Genomic DNA, 16,782 nt, shown 5'->3' with positions numbered 1-16,782 from the left:
CCGTGCTGTACCTGTCCTGGGAGTGTTTGATGGGACAGTGTAGAGGGCGCTTTACTCTGTATCTAACCCGTGCTCTACCTGCCCTGGGAGTGTTTGATGGGACAGTGTAGAGGGAGCTTTACTCTGTATCTAACCCGTGCTGTACCTGCCCTGGGGGTGTTTGATGGGACAGTGTAGAGGGAGCTTTACTCTGTATCTAACCCGTGCTGTACCTGTCCTGGGAGTGTTTGATGGGACAGTGTAGAGGGCGCTTTACTCTGTATCTAACCCGTGCTCTACCTGCCCTGGGAGTGTTTGATGGGACAGTGTAGAGGGCGTTTTACTCTGTATCTAACCCGTGCTGTACCTGCCCTGGGAGTGTTTGATGGGACAGTGTAGAGGGAGCTTTACTCTGTATCTAACCCGTGCTGTACCTGCCCTGGGAGTGTTTGATGGGACAGTGTAGAGGGAACTTTACTCTGTATCTAACCCATGCTGTACCTGCCCTGGGAGTGTTTGATGGGACAGTGTAGAGGGAGCTTTACTCTGTATCTAACCTGTGCTGTACCTGCCCTGGGGGTGTTTGATGGGACAGTGTAGAGGGAGCTTTACTCTGTATCTAACCCATGCTGTACCTGCCTGGGAGTGTTTGATGGGACGGTGTGAGGGAGCTTTACTCTGTATCTAACCCGTGCTGTACCTGCCCTGTGAGTGTTTGATGGGACGGTGTGAGGGAGCTTTACTCTGTATCTAACCCGTGCTGTACCTGCCCTGGGAGTGTTTGATGGGACAGTGTAGAGGGAGATTTACTCTGTATCTAACCCATGCTGTACCTGCCCTGGGAGTGTTTGATGGGACAGTGTAGAGGGAGCTTTACTCTGTATCTAACCCGTGCTGTACCTGCCCTGGGGGTGTTTGATGGGACAGTGTAGAGGGAGATTTACTCTGTATCTAGCCCGTGCTATACCTGCCCTGGGAGTGTTTGATGGGACAGTGTAGAGGGAGCTTTACTCTGTATCTAACCTGTGCTGTACCTGCCCTGGGGGTGTTTGATGGGACAGTGTAGAGGGAGCTTTACTCTGTATCTAACCCGTGCTGTACCTGCCCCGGGAGTGTTTGATGGGACAGTGTAGAGTGATCGTCACTCTGCGTTTAACAGCAGCGTAGACTGACCGAGATAATACAGCCTCACTCTGTTTTGCCACAGGCTCACTGGAGGAGTTGGAGTCAGACGTATCTCGGTCGCTCATCAAGACACCGGAGGAAATTGGGTAAATGCGGAGACGCGGGAAAGACTCCCGCTGGCTGGGGGAAGGACTCCATATTACAAAAAGGCATATAGAGGCACTGGAGAAAGTGCAAAAATGATGATACCAGAACTGAGAGGTTATAACTATCAGGACAGGTCGAACAGGTTCGGGCTGCTTTCTCTAGAAAAAGAGAAGGCTGAGGGGTGACCCGATAGAGGTCTTTAAAATTATGAAGGGGTTTCATAGGGTTAACGTAGAGAAGATGTTTCCATTCGAGAGCGAGACCAGCACTAGAGGCCATCAATATAAGATGGTCACTAATAAATCCAATAGGGAATTCAGGAGAAACATCTTTACCCAGAGAGTGGTGAGAATGTGGAACTCGCTGCCACAGGGAGTGGTTGAGGCGAATAGTATCGATGCATTTAAGGGGAAGCTGGATAAGTACATGAGGGAGAAAGGGATAGAAGGATATGTTGATTGGGTGAGATGAAGAGTGGGAGGAGGATAAACACCAGCATGAACCTGTTGGGCCGAATGGCCTGTTTCTGTGCTCCACATTCTATGTAAGTTCTGTTCAAACCCGACAACATCCCGGCTGTCGTGCTGAAGACGTGTGCTCCAGAACTAGCCACACCTCTAGCCAAGCTGCTCCAGTACAGCTACAACACTGGCATCTATCCGACATGTGGAAAACTGCCCAGGTATATCCTGTCCACAAAAAACAGGACAAATCCAACCCAGCCAATTACCGCCCCATCAGTCTACTCTCAATCATCAGCAAAGTGATGGAAGGTGTCATCGACAGTGCTATCAAGCGGCACTTACTTACCAATAACCTGCGCACTGATGCCCTGTTTGGTTCCACCAAGCCCACTCAACTCCCGACCTCATTACAGCCTTGGTCCAAACATGGACAAAGGAGCTGAATTCCAGAGGTGAGGTGAGAGTGACTGCCCTTGACATCAAGGCAGCATTTGACTGAGTGTGGCCTCAAGGAGCCCTAGTAAAACTGAAGTCAATGGGAATCAGGGGGAAAACTCTCCACTGGCTGGAGTCATACCTAGCACAAAGGAAGATGGTTGTGGTGATTGAAGGTTAATCATCACAGCCCCAGGACATCGCTGCAGGAGTTCCTCAGGGCAGTGTCCTAGGCCCAACCATCTTCAGCTGCTTCATCAATGACCTTCCCTCCAACATCAGGTCAGAAATGGGGATGTTCGCTGATGACTGCACAGTGTTCAGTGCCATTCACAGCTCCACAGATAATGAGATAAGAACTGGACGACGTTCAGGCTTGGGCTGATAAGTGGCAAGTAACATTCGTGCCACACAAGTACAAAGCAGTGACTATCTCCAACAAGTGAGATTCTAACCACCACCCCTTGACATTCAATGGCATTACCATCGCCGAATCCCCCACCATCAACATCCTGGGGGTCACCATTGACCAGAAACTTAACTGGACCAGCATCATAAATACTGTGGCAACAAGAGCAGGCCAGAGGCTGGATATTCTGCGGCGAGTGTCTCACCTCCGGACTCCCCAAAGCCTTTCCACCATCTACAAGGCACAAGTAAGGAGTGTGATGGAATACTCTCCACTTGCCTGGATGAGTGCAGCTGCAACAACACTCAAGAAGCTCGACACCATCCAGGACAAAGCAGCCCATTGATTGGCACCCCATCCACCACCTTCAACATTCACTCCCTCCACCACCAGCGTACAGTGGCTGCAGTGTGTACCATCTACAAGAGGCACTGCAGCAACTCGCCAAGGCGTCGGCAGCACCTCCCAAACCCACGACCTCTTCCACCTAGAAGGACAAGGGCAGCAGGCACATGGGAACACCACCGCCTCCAAGTTCCCCTCCAAGTCAGACACCATCCTGACTTAGAAGTATATCGCCGATCCTTCATTGTCGGTGGATCAAAATCCTGGAACTCCCTCCCTAACAGCACTGTGGGAGCACCTTCACCACACAGACTGCAGCGGTTCAAGAAGGCGGCTCGCCACCACCTTCTCAAGAGGCAACATTAGATCCAAAATTGGCTTAGTGGCAGGAAGCAGAGGGTGATGGTCGAAGGTTGCTTTTGTGACTAGAAGCCTGTGTCCAGTGGTGTACTGCAGGGATCGGTGCTGGGTCCTTTGCTGTTTGTCGTGTACATTAATGATTTAGATATGAATGTAGGAGGTATGATCAGTAAGTTCGCAGATGACACGAAAATTGGTGGAGTGGTAAATAGCGAGGAGGGAAGCCTCAGGCTACAGGACGATATAGATGGGTTGGTCAGATGGGCAGAACAGTGGCAAATGGAATTTAACCCTGAAAAGTGTGAGGCGATGCATTTTGGGAAGACTAACAAGGCAAGGGAATACACAATGAATGGTAGGACGCTAGGAAGGACAGAGGATCAGAGGGACCTTGGTGTGCATGTACATAGATCCCTGAAGGCAGCAGGACAGGTAGATAAGGTGGTTAAAAAGGCATATAGGATACTTGCCTTCATTAGCCGAGGCATAGAATATAAGAGCAGGGAGGTTATGATGGAAATAACAACAGAAAATGCTGGAAAAACTCAGCAGGTCAGGCAACATCCGTGGAGAGAAATTTGAGTTGACGTTTCGGGTTTGACCCTTCTTCAAAACTGGAGAGAAAAGGAACTAGATCGAAGGCAGGGCTGCTATCGGACAAAAGAATAAAAGAACCAAAAGAAGTAAAAGAGATTAGAAACTAGACGAGATGGTAATATGCTGGGATTAGGTGTAAAGTGTACTGGCAGGGCAAAAGATAGCTGCCAGGTGTGAGAGAGAAACAAAAGGAAAGGGGGGGGGAGGAAAGGAGTGGAAAAATATAAGTAAAAATGAAATAGGGGCCGAGGTTATGATCTGAAATTGTTGAACTCGATATTGAGACCGGAAGGCTGCAGAGTGCCTAATCGGAAGATGAGGTGCTGTTCCTCGAGTTTACGTTGAGCTTCCGTGGAACAATACAAGAGCCCGAGGACGGTGAGGTCTGAGTGGGAATGGGACGGTGAATTGAAATGACAGGCGACCGGAAGCTCGGGGTCACCCTTACGGACTGAACGGAGGTGTTCCGCAAAGCGGCCACCCAATCTGCGTTTGGTCTCCCCAATGTAGAGGAGACCGCATCGTGAGCATTATGATGGAGCTGTACAAAACGCTAGTTAGGCCACAGCTGGAATACTGTGTGCAGTTCTGGTCGCCACACTATAGGAAGGATGTGATTGCTTTGGAGAGGGTGCAGAGGAGATTCACCAGGATGTTACCTGGGCTGGAGCGCTTCAGCTATGAAGAGAGACTGGACAGGCTGGGGTTGTTTTCCTTAGAGCAGAGAAGGCTGAGGGGGGACCTGATTGAGGTGTACAAAATTATGAGGGGCATAGATAGGGTAGATAGAAAGGAACTTTTCCCCTTAGTAGAGGGGTCAATAACCAGGGGGCATAGTTTCAAGGTAAGGGGCAGGAGGTTTAGAGGGGATTTGAGGAAGAACTTTTTCACCCAGAGGGTGGTTGGAATCTGGAACTCACTGCCTGAAAGGGTGGTAGAGGCAGGAACCCTCACAACATTCAAGAAGCATTTAGATGAGCACTTGAAACGCCACAGCATACAAGGCTACGGACCAAGTGCTGGAAAATGGGATTAAAATAGACAGGGCTTGATGGCCGGCGCAGACACGATGGGCCGAAGGGCCTCTTTCTGTGCTGTATAACTCTATGACTCTAGGGATGGGCAATAAATGCTGGCCTTGTCAGCGACGCCCAGATCCCATAAGCGAATTTAAAAAAACAACCCTGCAGCTCAGGGGAAGAGGAAGATTCCAGACTCTCGCCTTCAACACCCACCCCCACCCTTTGTGTCCCGAGGCTGGTGTCCCACATCGGAAGAGGGCGGGCTGGAGACCTTGCTTCACCGCTCCACCGGCTTCAGACTGAACCCGCATGCCGTTGCTGTAATGTTCCACGTGATGCTGAGGAAAGAAATATAAAGCTTGCATTGCTACAGCGCCTTTCACCCCCCCTCCGGACATCCCAAAGCGCTTTACAGACAATTAACTACTTTTTTTTGAAGTGGAGTCACTGTTGTAATGTAGGAAACCCGGCAGCCAATGTGCGCACAGCAAGCTCCCACAAACAGCAATGCGATAATGACCGGATCATCTGATTTTAGTCGGCTAAGGGATTAAATATTGGCCCTAGGACACCGGGGTGAACTCCCCCCCTGCTCTTCTTCCAGTAGTGACCGTGGGATCTCTTGCACCCACCCGAGAGGGCAGACGGGGCCTCGGTTTAACGCCTCATCGAAACATAGAAGACAGGAGCAGGAGTAGGCCATTCAGCCCCTCGAGCCTGTTCCGCCATTTAATGAGATCATGGCTGATCATCCAAACTCAGTACCCTGTCCCTGCTTTCTCCCCATATCCCTTGATCCCTTTAGCCTTAAGAAATATATCTAACTCCTTCTTGAATATATTTAATGAATTGGCCTCAACTGCCTTCTGTGGTAGAGAATTCCACAGGTTCACCACTCTCTGGGTGAAGAAATTCCTCCTCATCTCAGTCCTAAATGGCTTGCCTCCTCCGAAAGACATGCACCTCCGGCAGTGCATCCTGGGGGTCACCATTGACGCTCAACTGGACCAGCCACATAAAAGCCGTGGCTACGAGAGCTGGTCAGAGGCTGTGTATTTTGCAGTGAGAGACTCACCTCCTGACTCCTCCAAAGCCTTTCCACCATCTACAAGGCACAAGTAAGGAGTGTGATGGAATACTCTCCACTTGCCTGGATGAGTGCAGCTCCAGCAACACTCAAGAAGCTCGACACCATCCAGGACAAAGCAGCCCGCTTGATTGGCACCCCATCCACCACCTTAAACATTCACTCCCTCCACCACCGGCGCACCGTGGCTGCAGTGTGTACCATCTACAAGATGCACCTGCAGCAACTCGCCAAGGCTTCTTCGGCAGCACCTCCCAAACCCGCGACCTCTTCCACCTAGAAGGACGAGGGCAGCAGGCGCACGGGAACACCGCCACCTCCAAGTTCCCCTCCAAGTCACACACCATCCTGACTTGGAAATATATCGCCGATCCTTCATCGTGGCTGGGTCAAAATCATGGAACTCTCTACCGAATAGCACTGTGTGAGTACCTTCACCACGCGGACTGCATCGGTTCAAGAAGGTGGCTCACCACCACCTTCGCGAGGGCAACTAGGGACGGGCAATAAATGCTGGCCTTCCCAGCGACGCTCATATTCCAAGAATGAATCCAAAAATATATAGGTTCATACACCAGAGATTAAATCAATTTATTGGTTGATGAATATCGACAGAAAGTACATCCTATACTTAACAGTAGGATACCCACCGGAGACCGCCTTTAATTCTAATTAACCCAGGAGAGTTCTCAACACAGAATACCACAGAATTAGAACATAGCAGCAGGAGTGGGCCATTCGGCCCCTCGAGCCTACTCCGCCATTCAGTAAGATCATGGCTGATCTTCTGCCTCATCTCCACTTTCCCGCACTATCCCCACATCCCTTGATTCCCTTAATATCCAAAAATCTATGGATCTCTGCCTTGAATAGACTCAACGACTGAGCCTCCACAGCCCTCTGGGGCAGAGAATTCCAAAGATTCACCACCCTCTGTGTGAAGACATTTCTCCTCATCTCAGTCCTAAATGGCCGACCCCTTATCCTGAGACTATGCCCCCTAGTTCTAGACCCTCCAGCCAGGGGAAACAGCCTTGTATACGTTTCAATGAGATCGCCTCTCATTCTTCTAAACTCCAGAGTGTATAGGCGCAATCTACTCAATCTCTCCTCATCCCAGGAATCAATCTAGTGAACCTTTGATGCACCCCGTTTAAGGCAAGTCTATCCTTCCTTAGATAAGGAGACCAGAACTCTGCACCGTACTCCAGGTGTGGTCTCACCAAGGCCCTGTACAATTGTAGCAAGACTTCTTTACTCTTATACTCCAACCTCCTTGCAATAAAGGCTAACGTATAATTTGCCTTCCTCATTGCTTGCTGTACAGTCATGCTAACTTTCTGAAAGTGAGCCCATTTATACACACAGATGGACAATGTCAGATGACTTGCTCTGAACCTATCAATTCTGAATTTATTGTCATGTGATTGCTAGGTTGTCATGTGCTACTACACCTGTAGATGGCAATGTGGCACCACATACATGCTATTCTCACTGGGATGTGGGTGGAGTTTATGCAGAATATAAGACAATTTTCCATGGCTATAAACTACACAAACCCTTTGATGCTTCTGAATTTGCATTAACTTCCTGTTTACTGAGCATTGCCCTGGGCGAGTCCGTGTGTTGGCCGCTACTACACAAAATACATCCTCATAATACAAAGGTATGAACACTGACTGCTGTTTTGCTGAGCTGTTTTTCCTATTATATTCTGCACGGTCCGACTGAGGTGCTACAGTGCCACCATTGGTGGAAGGGTGTAATTACAGCGTGACATGTTTACATAGGCAATTCCCATTGTAAACTCGGACCTAGGAATTTAGAATGGAAGAATAAAATTGTGATGACAGGAAGTAAGGTTCGGTAGACAGGAAGTACGGTTTGGTAGACGGGAAGTAAGGTTCAGTAGACAGGAAGTGTGGTTCGGTAGATAAGAAGTGCAGTTTGGTAGACAGGAAGTACAGTTCAGTAGACAGGAAATGCGCACTGGAGTAAGACTTTCAGTCCATCAGAGACTGGCAGATGATGCCCATTTGCCATTTTAACGCCTCTGGCATTTCCTCTCCATGCAGACCTCCCACCGCAGAACTGGAAGAGAAGCTCCCAACTGTGATGGAAGTGAGCGAGACCCTGGAGGGGTCGCCGGAGCGTGGGCTGGCTCCCATGGACATGGGGGTCACGTACGGCTACGTGTTGGAGTGAGTAATGGCCTCACGAGACCGAGGGTAGGGGTCGGCAGGTCAATCTGTTCAGTCACCACTTCACGTTGAATATGTTGTCCAATTCCACCACTCCCCCCTTTCAGGTGCTGACCCCCGACCTCCTGCCTCGCTTGGGGACAAGTACCACGGGCACCCTTCCCCAAGAGTGAGCTCAGTTAGAGCTGTTTGACTGTGGGAGGCACATTCCAGCTGGAGTCACTGGAGAGCGATCAGCTGCAGAAACCCTGGCTGATTTTTTTTCTCCCCTCCTGAACCCAGGGGGCACTGAGGCCAATTGTAGCTCCCCTACCGTTGTCCCCGCTGGGATCAGCTCACTCAGCACAGACCGGGCAGGCGGGGGGCCCACGGAAGGTGCTAACTTATACCGAACTAAACTCGGACTCTCTTCGTCAGATCTGATTTTTCACTTTCTCTATCCTGGTGTCGCGGTATCGCTCTCTTTTTCACTCCACCTTTCTGCCACAGTATTAAAGTCATCCTATGTGACTGTGGTAAACTATCCCTCCTCGTCCTTCTCGACCGGTCTGCAGCCTTTGACACGGTCGACCACTCCATCCTTCTCCCAGCGCCCTCTCCACCGTCATCCAGCTGGGTGGAACTGCACTCACCTGGTTCCATTCTTATCTGTCTAATCGTAGCCAGAGAATCACCGGCAATGGCTTCTCTTCCCGCTCCCGCATCATTACCTCCGCTGTCCCCCAAGGATCTATCCTTGGCCCCCTCCTATTTCTCATCTACCTCAACGATATCATCAGAAAACACAGTGTCAGTTTTTACATGTACGCTGATGACACCCAGCTCCACCTCACCAACGCCTCTCTCAACCCCTCCACTGTCTCTGATTTGTCACGCTGCTCGTCTGACATCCAGTACTGGATGGGCAGAAATTTCATAGAAACATAGAAGATAGGAGCAGGAGTCGGCCATTCGGCCCCTCGAGTCTGTTCCACCATTTAATGAGATCATGGCTGATCATCCAAATTCAGTACCATGTCCCTGCCTTCTCCCCATATCCCTTGATCCCTTTAGCCTTAAGAAATATATCTAACTCCTTCTTGAATATATTTAATGAATTGGCCTCAACTGCCCTGTGTGGCAGAGAATTCCACAGGTTCACCACACTCTGGGTGAAGAAATTCCTCCTCATCTCAGTCCTAAATGGCTTACCCCTTATCCTTAGACTGTGGCCCCTGGTTCTGGACTCCCCCTGCATCCTTCCTGCATCTAGTCTGTCCAGTCCCGTTAGAATTTTACAAGTTTCAATGAGATCCCCTCTCATTCTTCTAAACTCTAGCGAATATAAGCCTAATCGACCCAACCTCTCCTCATACGTCATTCCTGCCATTCCTCCAACTAAATATTGGGAAGATCGAAGCCATTGTCTTCGGTCCCCACCACAAACTCCGTTCCCGAGCCACCGACTCCACCCCTCTCCCTGGCAACTGTCTGAGGCTGAGCCACACTGTCCGCAACCTTGGCGTTATATTTGACCCTGAAATGAGCTTCCAACCACATATTCGCGCTATCAGTAAGACTGCCTATTTCCACCTCTGTAACATCGCCCGTCTCCACCTCTGCCACATCGCCCGTCTCCACCTCTGCCTCAGTTCATCCGCTGCTGAAGCCCTCATCCATGCCTTTGTCACCTCTAGACTTGACTATTCCAATGCCCCCCTGGCTGGCCTTCCATCTTTCACCTTACATAAACTTGAGGTCATCCAAAACTGGGCTGCCCATGTCCTAACTCGCACCAAGTCCCGTTCGCCCATCACCCCTGTGCTCGCTGACCTACATCGGCTCCCGGTTAAGCAACACCTCGATTTTAAAATTCTCATCCTTGCGTTCAAATCCCTCCATGGCCTTGCCCCCCTCCCTATCTCTGTAACCCTCCTCCAGCCCAACAACCCTCAAAAGATCTCTGCGCTCCTCCAATTCTGGCCTCTTGCACATCCCCGATTTTAATCGCTCCACCATTGGCGGTCGTGACTTCAGTTGCCTGGGCCCTAAGCTCTGGAATTCCCTCCATAAACCTCTCTGCCTCGCCACCTCTCTTTCCTCCTTTAAGATGCTCCTTAAAACCTACCTCTTTGACCAAACTTGTGGTCACCTGGCCTAATATCTCCTTATGTGGCTCGGTGTCGAGTTTTGATTCTGTGAATTGCCTTGGGATGTTAAAGGCACTATATATCAACACAAAATAAAAACAGACAATGCTGGAAACACTCAACAGGTGAGGCAGCATCTGTGGGGAGAGAAACAGAGTTAACGTTTCGGGTCGATGACCCTTCGTCAGAACTGGAGAAAAGCTGGAGATGGAACAGGTTTTTAAGCAAGTGTGGGGGTTGGGAGAGGGGGGAGGGGAGGAAAGAACAAAAGGGAAGGTCTGTGATAGGATGGAAGGCAGGAGAGGTTAAGAGACAAAAGGGAGGATGGTGCAAGGCAAAAGGAGATGGTAATGGGTCAAGTTAAGAAACAAAAGATGACTCTAGATGAAGTGTAAATGATGATGGCAGAATGATCGACAGCTGCCATGTAGGAGAGAGAAAAAAATGGAATAAAAAGGATAGGGGCCGAGGTTATGGTCTGAAATTGTGGAACTCGATGTTGAGTCCAGAAGGCTGTAAAGTGCCTAATCGAAAGATGAGGTGCTGTTCCTTGAGCTTACCGACCTCAACCTAGCGAAGGCTGAACACCAACTCTCCGACACCTCCTCCTACCTCTGCCTGGACCATGACCCCACTACCTAACATCAAGCCACCGTTTCCAAGACTGTCACTGACCTCATCTCCCCTGGAGACCTTCCCCCCGCGGCCGCCAACCTCACAGTCCCCCAACCCCGCACAGCCCGCTTCTACCTCCTTCCCAAGATCCATAAACAGGACTGCCTGGTAGACCCATCGTTTCAGCCTGTTCTTGCCCCACAGAACTTATCTCTTCCTATCTCGACTCTATTTTTTTCTCCCCTTGTCCATCTCTTCCCACCTACATCCGCGACTCTTCCGACTCCCTCCGCCACTTTAACCATTTCCTGGCACCAACCGTCTCCGTTTCACTATGGACGTCCAATCCCTCTACACTTCCATCCCCCACCAGGATGGCTGCCTGACCTCCTGAGTATTTCCAGCATTTTCCAGTTTTTATTTTAGATTTCCAGCATCTGCAGTATTTTGCTTATATATCAATGCAAGTTGTTTCACTTTCTCTTTTTCTCTCTCTTTATTCCCCCTCTCTGTCTTTCTCTCTATCTGTCTCTCTCCCTGTGTCTCATTCTCTCTCTCTCTGCCCCATTTACTCTCTCTTCTTTAACCCTTGCTCTCTCCCCCTTTCTCTCCACCCTCTCTTTCGGTCTGGCCGTATCTCACCCTCCTTCTCTCTCTGTCCCTGCAGCTTGGTGGCAGGTGGGTTGGACGACCGCAACGAGACTGAGCTTCACGCGATTCTCCCCGCCATCATCTCCCGCATCGACATCTGTCGCATCTTCTACATCTGCTTAGGTAAGAGACGTCCCCCCCCGCTGGAGGCCTCGGCGATCACTGAGCCCCCAGCTACGAGAGAGAGTTTCCCAAAACCGCACCGTCCGACCTCTGGAACCCCACACGGGGCAACTCTCTCCTTCGTTCTGATTAGCTGTGTCAGCCGTGGCTCAGTGGGTAGCACACTCGCCTCTGAGTCAGAAGGTTGTGGGTTCAAGTCCCACTCCAGGGACTGGAGCACATAAAGCTAGGCTGACACGCCCAGTGCAGTGCTGAGGGAGGTGCTGCACTGCCGGAGGTACCGTCTTTCGGATGAGATGTTAAACTGAGGCCCCGTCTGCTCTCTCAGGTGGATGTAAAAGATCCCATGGCACTATTTCGAAGAAGAGCAGAGGAGTTATCCCCGGTGTCCTGGCCAATATTTATCCCTCAATCAGCATAACAAAAACAGATTATCACAGAAATCACAGAAACCCCACACTGCAGATAGAGGCCATTTCAGCCCATCGAGCCTGCACCGACACATATCCCACCCTATCCCCGTAACCCCACGTATTTAATCCCCCTAGCACTAAGGGTCAATTTATCATAGCCAATCAACCTAACCCGCACATCTTTGGACTGTGGGAGGAAACCGGAGCACCCGGAGGAAACCCACGCAAACACGGGGAGAATGTGCAAACTCCACACAGACAGTCGCCCGAGGCCGGATTCGAACCCGGGTCCCTGGCGCTGTGAGGCAACAGTGCTAACCACTGGTCATTATCACATGGGATCTTGCTGTGTGCAAATTGGCTGCCGCGTTTCCCACATTACAACAGTGACTCCACTTCAAAAAGTACCTCATTGGCTGTAAAGCGCTTTGAGACGCCTGGTGGTCGTGAAAGGCGCTATATAAATGCAAGTCTTTCTTTCTTTCTCTCTCTCTCTCTCAGCCACTCTGTCTCTCTCGCTCTTTCTCAGTCCCTGTTCACTCTCTGTCTCGCTCTCTATTTCTCACTCTCTGTCTCTCTCTCTTTCCCTGTGTGTGTCTCTCTCTCAGCCCCTGTTCACTCGCTCTCTCTGTCGCTCTCTCTCAGTCCCAGTACACTGACAACACCCAGCTCTACCTCACTACCTCTTCTCTCGACCCTTCCACGGTGTCTAAATTGTCAGACTGCTTGTCCGACATACAGTTTCTGGCTGAGCAAAAATTTTCTCCAAATATTGGGAAGACCGAAGCCATTGTTTTCGGTCCCCACCACAAACTCCATTCCCTAGCCAGTGACTCCATCTCTCTCCCTAACATCTGCCTGAGGCTGAACCACACTGTTCGCAACTTTGGTGTCATATTTGACCCGGAAATGAGCTTCCGACCACATATCCGCAGCATAACAAAGACCGCCTACTTCCACCTCCGTTACATCGCCCGTCTCCGTCCTTGCCTCAGCTCATCCGCTGCTGAAACCCTCATCCAGGCCTTTGTTACCTCTAGAAACATAGAAGATAGGAGCAGGAGTAGGCCATTCAGCCCTTCGAGCCTGCTCCGCCATTCAATGAGATCATGGCTGATCATCCAAATTCAGTACCCTGTCCCTGCTTTCTCCCCATATCCCTTGATCCCTTTAGCCTTAAGAAATATATCCAACTCTTTTTTGAATATATTTAATGAACTGGCCTCCACCGCCCTCTGTGGCAGAGAATTCCACAGGTTCACCACTCTCTGGGTGAAGAAATTCCTCCTCATTTCAGTCCTAAATGGCTTACCCCTTATCCTTAGACTATGACCCCTGGTTCTGGACTCCCCCGCCATCAGAACATCCTTCCTGCATCTAGTCTGTCCAGGCCTGACAGAATTTTATAAGTTTCGATGAGATCCCCTCTCAATCTTCTAAACTCCAGTGAGTATAAGCCCAATCGACACAATCTCTCCTCATACGTCATTCCTGCCATCCCAGGTATCAGCCTGGTGAATCTTCGCTGCACTCCTTCCATGGCAAGAACGTCCTTCCTCAGGTAAGGCGACCAAAACTGCACACAATACTCAAGGTGCGGTCTCACCAAGGCCCTGTACAACTGTAGCAAGACATCCTTGTTCCTGTACTCGAACCCTCTTGCTACGAAGGCCAACATACCATTTGCCTTCTTAACCGCCTGCTGCACCTGCATGCTTACCTTCAGCGACTGGTGCACAAGAACACCCAGGTCTCTTTGCACTTCCCCTTCTCCCAATCTATTGCCATTCAAATAGACTTGACTATTCCAACGCACTCCTGACCGACCTCCCACATTCCACCCTACGTAAACTTGAGGTCATCCAAAACTCGGCTGCCTGTGTCCGAACTCGCACCAAGCCCCGTTCGCCCATCTCCCCTGTGCTCGCTGACCTACATTGGCTCCCGGTTAAGCAGCGCCTCGATTTCAAAATTCTCATCCTGGTTTTCAAATCCCTCCATGGCCTCACCCCTCCCTATCTCTGTAATCTCCTCCAGCCCCACAACCCTCCGAGATATCTGCGCTCCTCTAATTCTGCCCTCTTGAGGATCCCTGATTATAATCACTCAACCTTTGGTGGCCGTGCCTTCTGTTGCCTAGGCCCTAAGCTCTGGAATTCCCTCCCTAAACCTCTCCGCCTCGCTACCTCTCTTTCTTCCTTTAAGACGCTTCTTAAAACCTACCTCTTTGACCAAGCTTTTGGTCACCTGCCCTAATTTATCCTTATGTGGATCGGTGTCAAAATTTTTGTCTTAAAATACACCTGTGCAGCACCTTGGGACGTTTTACTACATTAAAGGCGCTATATAAATACAAGTTGTTGTTGTTTTTCCTCTTTCACTTTCTCTCTCTTTCTCTCTCACTCTCTCTCTCTCTCTCTCTCTGTCCGTTCACTCTCTCTCTCTCTCTCAGTCCCTGTTCACTCTCTCTCTCTTTCTCTCTCTCTCTTAGTCCCTGTTCACTCTCTCTCTCTTTCTCTCTCTCTCTCTCTGTCCCTGTTCACACTTTCTCTCGCTCAGTCCCTGTTCACTCTCTCTCTCTGTCCCTGTTCACTCTCTCTCTCTCTCTCAGTCCCTGTTCACTCTCTCTCTCTCTCTCTCTCTCTCTCTCAGTCCCTGTTCACACTCTCTCTCTCTGTTTTTGTGCAGTATTTGCAGCGAGGCAGGTCCTCAGCCTGGAGCAGACCGAGCCATACGGGAGGATCACCATCCGGCCCGGCCCGAGGTTCGAGGCCGGCTTGTGAGCCTGTCAGGATCGCGGGTGACACGGTAACCGGGGACCTGGAGACAGACCAGCGCCTTCGACGGGGAGCCTGGACACTTTGGACTGTTCATCTCTTGACTGCTTTAAGACAGCAGAGCCCCAGAATTGGCGGCCAGTGACAGCAGCAGACAGCTGCTGACCCGCTGCTGAGTTAACTGAGGTCAATAGCCGGCCTGCGGAGCGTGAGAACGCCTGTAAGGGTTTAACCCGCTGATGTCGCCAGCTGTGACCTGCGCCCTCCCATTCTCCTTAACTCTCCGAGGCTGCTGACCCCTCGCTGTCCCGTGGAGATCCTTGGAGGGCCATGGGGGCAGACCGCAAGCGACAGCCTTTTGTTAATTGCATCGAGCTTACAGCACAGAAAGAGGCCATTCGGCCCAACTGGTCCGTGCCGGCATTCATGCTCCACACCAGCCTCCTCCCACCCTACTTCATCTCACCCTATCAGCATATATCCTTCTATTCCTATCTCCCTCATGCGCTTAATCTAGCTTCCCCTTAAACGCTTTTCATAGAATCATAGAATATTACCACACAGAAGGAGGCCATTCAGCCCATCGAGTCTGCGCCGTCTCTTTTGAAGAGCAATCCAGTTAGTCCCACTCCTCCGCTCTTTCCCCATATCCCTGCAAGTTTTTCTCCTCTCAAGTATTTATTCGCCTCAACTACCCTCCTGCGATAGCGAGTTCCACATTCTCAGAAACTTCTTTACCCAATTTCATTTCTTGGTGACTATCTTATATTGATGGCCTCCAATTTTGCTCTTCCCCACAAGTGGAAACACTCTCTCTGTATCCACTCTATAAAAACCTGTAATAATTTTAAAGACCTCTATTAGGTCACCCCTCAGCCTTTTTTCAAGAGAAAGGAGACCCAGCCTGTCCATCCTTTCCTGACAGGTATACCCTCGCATTTCTGCTATCCTCCTAACTTGTGGTAGCGAGTTCCTCGTTCTCACCATTCTCTGGGTAAAGAAGTTTCTCCTGAATTCCCTGTTGGATTTATTAGTGACTATCTTATATTTACGGCCTAAATAACAACAGAAAACGCTGGAAAAACTCAGCAGGCCAGGCAACATCCGTGGCGAGAGAAACAGAGTTAACGTTTCAGGTCGAAACCCTTCATCAGAACTGAGAAAAAACAGGCAGGAAATGAAACAGATTAAAAGGCAGTTTGGGGGCTGGGAAATGGGGGAGCGGATGAAAGAAGAGACATTAAGAGATATTCAAGGCGAGACGCGATGGTAAAAGGACAGGTAAAGAGACAAAGGATGGCTCCAGATGAAGTGTGAAATGCGCTGGCAGAGTGAAAGACAGCTGCCGTGTGGGAGAGAGGAAAAAAAAGGGAAAAGGCACAAACAAAAAGTGTGGATAAAAAATATAAAAATATTATAGGGGCCGAGGTTATGATCTGAAATTGTTGAACTCGATATTGAGTCCAGAAGGCTGTAAAGTGCCTAATCGGAAGATGAGGTGCTTTTCCTCGAGTTTACGCTGAACTTCCGTGGAACAATGCAAGAGGCCGAGGACAGTGAGGTCTGAGTGGGAGTGGGGCCGTGAATTAAAGTGACAGGCCACCGGGAGCTCGGGGTCCCCCTTACAGACTTTTCCCTTTTTTTTCTCTCTCCCACATGGCAGCTGTCTTTCACTCTGCCAGCGCATTTCACACTTCATCTAGAGCCATCCTTTGTCTCTTTACCTGTCCCTTTACCATCTCGTCTCACCTTGAATATCTCTTAATGTCTCTTCACCTCTCACAGACCTTCCCTTTTGTTCTTTCATCCCCTCCCCCATTTCCCAGCCCCCAAACTGCCTTTTGTTTCATTACCTGCCTTTTTTTCTCAGTTCTGACGAAGGGTCCTCGACCTGAAACGTTAA

General features: G+C 50.1%; 1 protein-coding gene across 1 annotated transcript in view; it reads left to right on the top strand.

Annotated features, from left to right (window-relative positions):
- The window catches only part of LOC147119553 (meiotic recombination protein REC8 homolog), a 179,638-nt gene extending 163,685 nt beyond the window's left edge, over positions 1-15,953 (top strand). Inside the window, exons 14-17 of the mRNA XM_085983756.1 lie at positions 1,187-1,250; positions 8,046-8,171; positions 11,583-11,689; positions 14,791-15,953. Coding sequence (XP_085839882.1) covers positions 1,187-1,250; positions 8,046-8,171; positions 11,583-11,689; positions 14,791-14,885 — 392 coding nt within the window. The 3' untranslated portion in view covers positions 14,886-15,953. The remainder of the gene's footprint in view (positions 1-1,186; positions 1,251-8,045; positions 8,172-11,582; positions 11,690-14,790) is intronic.
- Positions 15,954-16,782: the final 829 nt, after the last annotated feature.

The sequence above is a fragment of the Somniosus microcephalus genome, chromosome 4, assembly GCF_052327205.1.
Source record: "Somniosus microcephalus isolate GS21.2 chromosome 4, FLI_Smic_1.0, whole genome shotgun sequence".
NCBI classification, from domain to species: Eukaryota; Metazoa; Chordata; class Chondrichthyes; order Squaliformes; family Somniosidae; genus Somniosus; species Somniosus microcephalus.
Note: the sequence above shows the minus strand (reverse complement) of the source record. Positions and strands in the feature narration are given on the sequence as shown.